Consider the following 10181-nt stretch of genomic DNA (forward strand, 5'->3'; position numbering starts at 1 on the left):
ATGAAGCCTAGAAGAACTGAGAAAACAAGGCCATAGCATCATGCTCAGTGTGATAACACCTTCAGAGGGTGAACTTTATTAAATGAAAAGCAGTAGTAGCATTTGAACTCTGCAGAAGTGACATACAGCACCTTCAGAAAGTATTCATACCCCTTGACTTTTTACACATTTTGTTGTTACAGCACAAATTTTAAAAAATACTTTAAAAATTTATTTTTTTAAGTGTGTCACTGGCCTACACACAATAGTAAAAATGTGCTTAACAAGTCATATACGTTGCATGGACTGTATGCAATAATATAGTTTAACATGATTTTTTAATGACTACCTCATCTCTGTACCCCACACATACAGAGCATTCTGTATGCGTATGGTCTTTCAGTCGAGCAGTGAATTTCAAAACATAAATCAACCACAAAGACCAGGGAGGTTTTCCAATGCCTCGCAAAGGGCACCTATTGGTAGATCCCTTTCAGCATGGCGACGTTATTAATTACACGTCGAATGGTGTATCAATACGCCCAATCACTACAGAGATAGGGGCAGCCTTCCTAAGTCAGGTTAACAGAGAGGAAGGAAACCGCTCAGGTATGTCTCCATGAGCCATTGACTTGAAGAGTTAAGAGTTTAATGGCTGTGATAGAAAATTGTGTTTACTCCACAATACTAACCTAATTGAAGGAAGGAAGCCTGTACAGAATACAAATATTCCAAAACATCTGTCATGTTTGCAACAAGGCACTAAAAGTTTGCCTGCAAAAAATGTGGGAAAAGCAATTAACTGTTTGTCCTGAATACAAAGTGTAACGTTTGGGGCAAATCCAATACAACACATTAATGAGTAACATTCTCTATATTTTCAAGCATAGTGGTGGCTGCATCATGTTATGGGTATGCTTGTAATCGTTAAGGACTGGGGAGTTTTTCCCGATAAAAAAATGAATGGAATGGAGCTAAGCACAGGCAAAATTCTAGAGGAAGACCTGGTTCAGTCTGCTTTCCACCACACTGGGAGATTAATTCAATAACCTAAAACACAAGGCCAAATCTACACTTGAATAGCCTACCAAGAAGACAGTGAATGCTTCCGAGTGGCAGAGTTACAGTTCGGACTTGAATCTACTTGAAAATCTATGGCAAAACTTGGAAATGGTTGTCTAGCAATGATCAACTACTAACTTGAAAGCACTTGAAGAATTTTGAAAATAATTATGGGCAAATATTGCACAATATCCAGGTGTGGAAAGATCTTAGACTGACACAGAAAGACTCACAGCTGTAATTGCTGCCAACCGCACTTCTACAAAGTATTGACTCAGGGCTGTGAATACTTACGTAAATTAGATATTTCTGTATTTAATTAGCTAAAATTTCTAAAAACATGTTCTAACTTTGTCATTATGGGGTATTGTGTATAGATGGGTGAGGTTTTATTTATTTAATCCATTTTGAATTCAGGCTGTAATACAACAAAATGTGGAGTAAGTGAAGCGGTATGAATATTTTCTGAAGGCACTCTAGATAACAGATTCACATCACTCGCCTCTTGACGTCCAAAGCTCAACAGGGAAGCAGAATTTTCATGTTCACCTTCCTGCAACTGTAACTTATACTGATAGTGATAGTGAGCATTTTCACACCAACAACACATTTGATTTCTACCCTTTGGAAACTTTCAGATTTCTGTAATTAAAACATATGTATTAACACGACTTTTGAAAACTCTAAAAAAGGCAACCCATGCAAACGTTTAGATCCAATGAGGCCAGGGTAGGCGACATTCACTAAAATGTCAGGGGTGAAAAAAAAGGCAGGGGTGGAGGGCAGTAGTGAGGAGGGTAGGGTAGGCTATTCTCTGGGAAGTGTACACATGCCCACACATTTAAAAGCATTGGACTGGTGTATGCATGGGGGAGTAACCATATTTTATACACCAGTCAATTCCTTTTAAATCCATTAAGAGACGTGAACAAGTGCACACTAAGGGCAGAGGGGATGAGAATCAGGATGAAGTCTATGTTTATCCACATGGACAGTGTCAGGTGGGAGATTTCATTCACAGCCTAGATACATATTGTCCAGGATCCATCTGCGCATCATGTCAGGGGGAATCCTCTTAGGTGCCCACAATGCTGGGATCGTGTGCACAATCTGGTAGTGCGGAGTCATGGCAGTGGTACAGAAAACAGTTCCCCCAGCAGCTGTAGCAGATGAAAAACAGGGCTGCCAGGAACACTAAGGCACAAATGGTACATGGCTTCCTCTCCAGCAGGAAGCTGAGCAGGTAGAAGCCCATGAACATTGAGTGGTTGAACCATAAAGCCGGGTTCAGAGGTTTCGGGATGAGGAGAACCGGGAGCAACCACTGAAGGCAGTACATTGTCTTTGAGGGGAAGGCAAACACACACCAAGCTCAATCAGGTGGCCACAGGGCTGGGTGGAATGACACAGTGGGGTTTCCTAACCATCGCAGTTGTGACGTCGGAGCAGGTTGTAATCTGTTACCTTCAGGTCGGGCCTAAAAGGAGAGCATACAATTCATTAAAAAGGTGCAGAAACAACACAAGCCATCAGTTTCTCTTTGACATGACAATGAGAAACGTTTAGCTTAGTGTAGCTATTGGTAGAGTCTTAAAACGCTACAAAAAATTGACACAACTCTACAAAAAAAATGCAGTAAAATCTGTTTTCACTTATTGTCAATAATGTGGTTGTCAAAATACATAGATCATTTGAAAACAATGTGGCAGTTATCACCCATGTCTAAAAATTCCAATACTGTTCGTTACGATATTTACGCGATATGAGTCCAAATGTAAAGCATGTGCTGTGCTAAGGAGCGTTCAAATCTGTGGGACAGCCCTTTTTGCAAAACCGGTGTCATCATATTTGCTCTTTGTGATGGGTATTCCTCAACTTAAGATCGATGTGACATTTGAAGTATGGGAAAGTCCTCAGGGTGTTGCATGGTCATCGGACGTCTTTTGACTGAAATATAAGGTGAAATGTTTTTTCCTTCGGCTTCACATGTTTTCAGACACAAAACAAATAGCAGGTACAAAGTAGAACTTTGGTCCATGCCGTTCACTGAGGCAATGAGCCAGGTGAGAGGCAGTGCTGCACAGCATTGACTGTTTTGTGCCATCTGCAAATTTTTAGATAGGTTTTATTCATTCAAGTAAAAACTACCAGAATTCAGTGGCTTGAAAATAATGAATTGAAAATAGGTCAAATCTCTCTTTCTGTGCAGCTGGCTAGCAGGTTAGCACTGTTTCTTCTGAGCCTAGGCTAATTATTTGCTGGAAACATTGCAGTTTATCCTTCCTTCAAACTCATCAACACCAAAAATAACATTACAATGTAACCCAGCTAATGTGTAGGCATACCTTTGAAGTAGGGCTGACCCCAATTCGTCAGTGATAGGCTGCTTGTAGACCGGTATTTTTTTTGTAGAGCCATAGCTAGATATATACTGTACAAGTGAAAAGTTTGGACATCAAAACTATGAAATAACACGTATGCAATCATTTAGTAACAAAACTTGAAATATATTTTATATTTGAGATGCTTCAAAGTAGCAACTCTTTGCCTTGCTCAAAACGTGTTTAATTTAAGAAACCAGACACGTGATTTGATGCCATTATTGACTCATGATTAACATTGATCTGTCTGCGACATTTTCCGATAACTTGAAAATAAGATCTAAGCAAAGTCCTACCCTCACGAAATGAAGTGTTGTGTTCCTGAGAAGATTCTCTACAACGAAGTAACGTTACAACACCAGAACTAGGCTGGACAATAGAACGAGTCAAAACTCACCAAAGGCTTGAAAAATGGCCAAAGAACGTTGGCTGAGCATGGAACACTAGCGCGAGGCCATAGAAATTGAATTGAAACAAACCGTCGCAGAGCCTCTGACTGAAGTACATTTCCCCTAAATGGCAGATTTTTTTTATCCCTTTCTATTTTACCACTACAATCTGTTCTTAGGATGAAACTGAAAAAAATAACTTGTGTAGAAAGTAAACAAACCGCACCTTGATGGTGTCAACTGAGCTTGTCTGCGTAATGAGGAAGTAGGGAAAAAATGAAAACGCGGGACTCTTTCTGGTCTAGTGATGAACGAGCACCGAGCTCGCTGCCCAGACTTACTTTATTACAAAGAGGAGATTGTCCTGACTATTTTTTTTTATTTCACCTTTATTTAACCAGGTAGGCTAGTTGAGAACAAGTTCTCATTTGCAACTGCGACCTGGCCAAGATAAAGCATAGCAGTGTGAACAGACAACACAGAGTTACACATGGAGTAAACAATTAACAAGTCAATAACACAGTAGAAAAAAAAAATGGGCAGTCTATATACAATGTGTGCAAAAGGCATGAGGAGGTAGGCGAATAATACAATTTTGCAGATTAACACTGGGGTGATAAATGATCAGATGGTCATGTACAGGTAGAGATATTGGTGTGCAAAAGAGCAGAAAAGTAAATAAATAAATAAAAAAACAGTATAAAAACAGTATGGGAATGAGGTAGGTGAAAATGGGTGGGCTATTTACCAATAGACTATGTACAGCTGCAGCGATCGGTTAGCTGCTCGGATAGCTGATGTTTGAAGTTGGTGAGGGAGATAAAAGTCTCCAACTTCAGCGATTTTTGCAGTTCGTTCCAGTCACAGGCAGCAGAGTACTGGAACGAAAGGCGGCCAAATGAGGTGTTGGCTTTAGGGATGATCAGTGAGATACACCTGCTGGAGCGTGTGCTACGGATGGGTGTTGCCATCGTGACCAGTGAACTGAGATAAGGCGGAGCTTTACCTAGCATGGACTTGTAGATGACCTGGAGCCAGTGGGTCTGGCGACGAATATGTAGCGAGGGCCAGCCGACTAGAGCATACAAGTCGCAGTGGTGGGTGGTATAAGGTGCTTTGGTGACAAAACGGATGGCACTATGATAGACTGCATCCAGTTTGCTGAGTAGAGTGTTGGAAGCCATTTTGTAGACTAAAATGGTGTCTGACTTAAACTCTAAATATACACATTGTGTGTTTCGTTTTTTTCTTTGTATTATATTTTACCAGATCTAATGTGTTATCTTCTACTACAGCAATTTCACATTTCCAAAAACTTCAACATCAGAGTTGCCTTTCAAATGGTATCAAGAATATGCATATCCTTGCTTCAGGTCCTGAGCTAGACAGATTCGGTTATGTAATTTTGGGCAAAAATTGAAGAAAAAAAGGGTCTGATCCTTAAAACCTCTTTGGAATAGGGGGCAGCATTTTCACTTTTGGATAAATAGCATGTCCAATTTCAACTTCCTGCTTCTCATGCCAAGAATATAAGATATGCAATATTATTCGTAGATTTGGATAGAAAACACTGAAGTTTCTAAAACAGTTTGAATCATGTCTGTTCCACATGCGTTTTGGAAGTGTCAATGCCGGAATGATATTTGGTACTAATCGGTCAGCAGGGGTCGCTATTTTAAAAGGCAACTGTAAGGGTCATATATTGAGTCATGAAGCAGGTAATACAGGGGTTATACTATTGGTATAGATGTCAACCACATTCAATTCATTGTTGTAAATACTTATGCTTCCAATAAAAAGTCAAGTAACTATTTTATTTAGAGACATTGAGAGGAAAATAAAGTGAAATTATGTCTACATTTCCATTGGCCAAAATAATATGGGGTGGAGATTAATACAGTATTACATGATAATCTAGATAGATGGCCTCCTAAAGATAGCAATTATTTTTGTGATATAAGGAATATATGTCTACGGTTAGGTGTTGTATATATTTGGAGACATAATAAGAACCCAGATAACATTATGTTTACACGGAGTACCAAAGATTTATCTATACAATCCCTTATTTATTTCTGGCTGATAACTGAAGATATGGCTGACAAGGTTGATACAGTCTCTATAGAACAATCCATTTTAACAGACCACAAAGGGATCTTAAAGATAAATACGCATGGTTTGTCTACAAAAAAAAAGTTATTAATGGTTACTGGAAAATGAACAAGACTTTACTCGAGAATTAAGTATTTAAGAAGGAAATAGCAGGAATTATTGCTAAACACTGGAATTGTGCCTGTGTCGTGAATACATTTGGGAGCTAATGAAATTTGATAAGGCTTTTGGCTATTTCAATGGGGAAAGAAATTGCTCGTGCCAAGAGAGAGAAAGAAAATGACATAATAAAGGGAATAATGGATTGTACTAAAAAAACTGAACTAACTAATCAGGAATTACTGGAGCTATCATCATTGCAAATGCAGTTAGACTGTACTGTATCTACGAGGAAAAGGCCCGGGGAGCGTTTGTAAGATCAAGAGGAAGACGGAAGGAAGAGGGAGAGAAAAATATTTATTTAGAAAAAAAAGGGCAGGCGAAAAGACTTCCAATATTTAAAGTAATGATTAATAATATTTCCAATGAAAATCCAAAAGAAATCTCTCAGCATGTTGCCCAGTTTTATCAGAATATGTATACATCAGCCCAGTCAACTTCCAATTATGGATCTTTTTTTAGACAACGTAGCAAACATTGCTAAGGTAGATAGATCATATTTTCAGGGATTTTTGTGATGAGTTATCTGAAATTGAGATAAATGACTGTATTAAAAGCCTTAAGGACAATAGGTCCCCTGGAAATGATGGTTTAATAAGCGAGTTTTATAAATCATTTAATGATCAATTGATTCCTTTCATTCTTGCTATGTTCCAAGAACCAATAGAAAAAGGGGAGTTACCGGCTTCCTTAAAGCAAGGTGTAATTACTTTGATTCCCAAACCTAAGGATACTCTTTATGTAGACAACTGGAGACCCATTAGCCTGTTTAATAATGATGGGAAATGATTTGCCCCTGTATTTGCTAAGAGGTTGAAACAAGGCTTGCATCATATAATTGATGAAGAACAATCTGGTTTTATGCATGGTCGACACATAAGTAATGACATCAGGTTGATCTTAGATATGATTGACTATAATGAGCTCATCCTTGATGATAGTTTTCTTATGTTTGTTGATTTTTATAACGCTTTTGACACTGTAGAACTTGAGTTTATGTTCAAAGCAATACGTTTTTTGGGGTTTGGTGACTTTCTTTTTTAAAGCAGTCCAAACTTTATATAGTGGTTGTACTAGCTCTGTAAAATTAGCTCACAGGACATCCCAAAGATTTGATATAGGCCGTGGCATTAGGCAGGGCTGCCCAATTGGTCCATTTTTATTGGTTACTCAAATTATGGCTCTTCATATCAAGAAAGGGAATTTAAGGTGTTTCAGCACTTGGCAATGAATTTAAACTATGTCAACTTGCTGAGAGATATTTTGTTATACGGTCAGGTTTTATTGTCCAAAGCTGAAGGGTTATCCAGATCAGTTTATGTCTCGTTATCACTTGAATTATCCCCTAAAATTGTAAAGGACTTAGATAAGATTCTTTATAATTTTATTTGGAGGAACAAGCCTCACTATCTATGAAAATATAGCTTGGTTGTATCTTTTAAATTCCTCTGTGGTTGATGTAAGTAACAGACTTACATGAAAATATATTAATTGGCAATATTAACATCGAAGATAAATGTAGTAATAAACAGATAAGGAATATTATTTGTGATACTACAATTCCCTCAGTAAGATTATTTTGGTCAAATATCTATGGTGATATACAAATGAGGGAGGGCATGGAAAATTGCTAACAAATATTGTATCAGTAACAGGGTAAAGGAAGTTTAATTTATAAAGTTACATAGAATTTATCCTGAGAAACATGTTTTGGAAAGATTCAAGCTGAATATAGACTATAAACGTGATTTCTGTGGAATGGAGAAGGAGACCATTTTGTATTTGTTTTTTGCCTGTATTTATAGTAGAATTTTTGGGATTGACACAGAATATTGTAACAAAAAAATAGGGCCCACTGTACTATTGAATGGTTTTGAAATGATTTATTTAAATTCTGACAGATAAAGATGTAGTATATTTAATTCAACCACTAATAATACTAAGTAAATGTCCTATTCACAAATGCAAATGGTCTAATTCAAAACCTAACTTTTTCACTTTATAAATGAATTTAAAACAATATGGCACTACTTTATCTAAAATGAAACACAAAAAGGCAATTAAAACTTGTATTATTAATGAATATGATTAGTTTGTTTAGGATTAATGGCAATGTAAATAGTTTGTATGTATGCTTGTTTGCATGTGACTATTTTGTTGACTCGTTTGTTGATATTTGTTAATAAAATAAACCTATCCATTTGGTTTGCAACTCATTACATTACATTTAAGTCATTTAGCAGACGCTCTTATCCAGAGCGACTTACAAATTGGTGCGTTCACCTTAAGACATCCAGTGGAACAGCCACTTTACAATAGTGCATCTAAATCTTTTTAAGGGGGGTTGAACTCATTGAAGCTGTGCAGCATTGGCTCAATTAGAAGGAACAGATTGACACATACCAAATTACCCAGCAGCCATTTTTAATTTTTTTATTTGACCTTTAACTAGGCAAGTCAGTTAAGAACAAATTCTTATTTTCAATGACGGCCTAGGAAGTGGGTTAACTGCCTTATTCAGGGGCAGAACGACTTTTTTTACCTTGTCAGCGCGGGTATTCGATTATCGAATAGTTAGTTACAAGTCCAATGCTCTAACCACTAGGCTACCTGCCATAACATTAAATCGAAAAGAAAAAAATAATTTAAAAATTAGTCTTCTAGCTGTTTAAAATCGGCCACATCTTGAAAAATAGGACACGACATGTTTTGTTTAGGTTTACACCCTTTTATGGAAAAAAATATCGTTAACCATGACCAGAAAGCTGTGCGCCAGCCAAACGTTATCATACATTACACTGTTTGTCACCACAAAATTCACCCAGGCGAAAAGTGAGCTGACGTTACCACACCAAGTAGCAGTAAGAGATTACTTGAGGTAAATCTACGAAGTTAACGTGGGCTCATTGCCAGCAATAGCAAAACAGGCTTTGTGACGCAGAACAATAGGCTAGGAATAGAACACTCGGAAGATTGGTGCCACGGTGATATATAACCAATAGGAGCTGGCAGGGTGAAAAATGCCCTAAAATAAGGCAGCTGAGACATAGTAATATTATTTAACTGGACTCCACGGCGGATGCAATTAACGAGTTTTTAAATCTGAAAAAAAAAATCGTTAATGTCCAGCCTACCAAAACCATATATTCACTTGGTCCCCTTCACCCAGCTGCTTTAGCAAGTTTGTTGCAACATGGCTAATCAAGCTCTGAATCAGTCTATTTGCTTGTTAGTTAATATAAACAAAGGATCACATGCACACAATTGTCTTAAATAGCTAGCTAGTAAAATGTCCCTGCAAATTCAAAAATAGCTACGCTAGTCTGCTAATACGTAGGGTCGAAGTGACTTAACATAGCTACTACTAGCAGTTAGCTAAAGCGGATTTGGTTAGCTAAGATTCAGGACAACAAATTGTCATTTGTTTTGCATTCAAGGCCGGTTAACTATGGTGGGATTGATTTGGTTGACTAGCTAGCTACAGTCAGTAACGCTAACGTTGGCTAAAACAATAAAACATGTAGTCAACGTTACGTTTGCTTGTTAATAATTAGCTGGCTGGCTAGTGAGACACTAGCTACTTGCTTGCATAGCAAGAGTCAATAATATGTCACATTGAATCATACATGCAAGTTAGTGTTAATAGCTAGCTAAGTATTTGCATAAACGCTTTAAAGAACAAAACTAGACCTGCCAATTTCCAGGTTCATTCTTGCTCGAGCACACTACTCGACTCCATTGCTGCTGCCTTAAGAGTAGACGACGGTCCGTACTATGATGGATACTTGGGACTTCCATACACACCCCCATTGCAGTTTAAAATGGTTACGCTTCGAACACACCGAACGTGTTTTACGCATAATAGTAGGCGGCATCATCTGGATATGTATGCAACAAAAGTTCAACATTCACACCGAACACAATGCATCTGCAACGTTTCAGTGGAAATTCATGTAATTCTGGTGTACCAAAATGCCAAACACTGTCGGTGTTTTCGAAGCATTAGGACATAGGGACGTCCCAAGGATACCAGATAGCACTGACCCCTAGACGACTGCGTAGCCACCAGCGGTTGTCACTAGATAACACAGTCACAAAT

The 10181-nt window shown here is 38.0% G+C and overlaps 1 protein-coding gene across 2 annotated transcripts; it reads right to left on the reverse strand.

Moving 5' to 3' along the window:
- Nucleotides 1-43: 43 nt before the first annotated feature.
- Nucleotides 44-9908, reverse strand: blcap (bladder cancer associated protein). 2 transcript variants are annotated; one of them, XM_065001678.1, is made up of 2 exons: nt 9777-9908; nt 44-2518 (listed from the first exon to the last, which is right to left on the reverse strand). In XM_065001678.1, exon 2 carries the CDS (start codon nt 2378-2380, stop codon nt 2117-2119), a length of 264 nt encoding a protein of 87 aa, XP_064857750.1. In that variant the 5' UTR covers nt 2381-2518; nt 9777-9908; the 3' UTR covers nt 44-2116. The 2 variants fall into 2 exon arrangements, with proteins under 2 accessions (XP_064857750.1, XP_029538361.1); XM_029682501.2 differs by having other exon boundaries at nt 9773-9908.
- Nucleotides 9909-10181: the final 273 nt, after the last annotated feature.

Source organism: Oncorhynchus nerka, linkage group LG15 (genome assembly GCF_034236695.1).
Source record: "Oncorhynchus nerka isolate Pitt River linkage group LG15, Oner_Uvic_2.0, whole genome shotgun sequence".
Classification (NCBI taxonomy): Eukaryota; Metazoa; Chordata; class Actinopteri; order Salmoniformes; family Salmonidae; genus Oncorhynchus; species Oncorhynchus nerka.

Excerpts from the sequence above, each read along its gene's own strand:
- blcap (XM_065001678.1), bottom strand. The coding sequence starts at position 2,380 with ATGTACTGCCTTCAGTGGTTGCTCCCGGTTCTCCTCATCCCGAAACCT.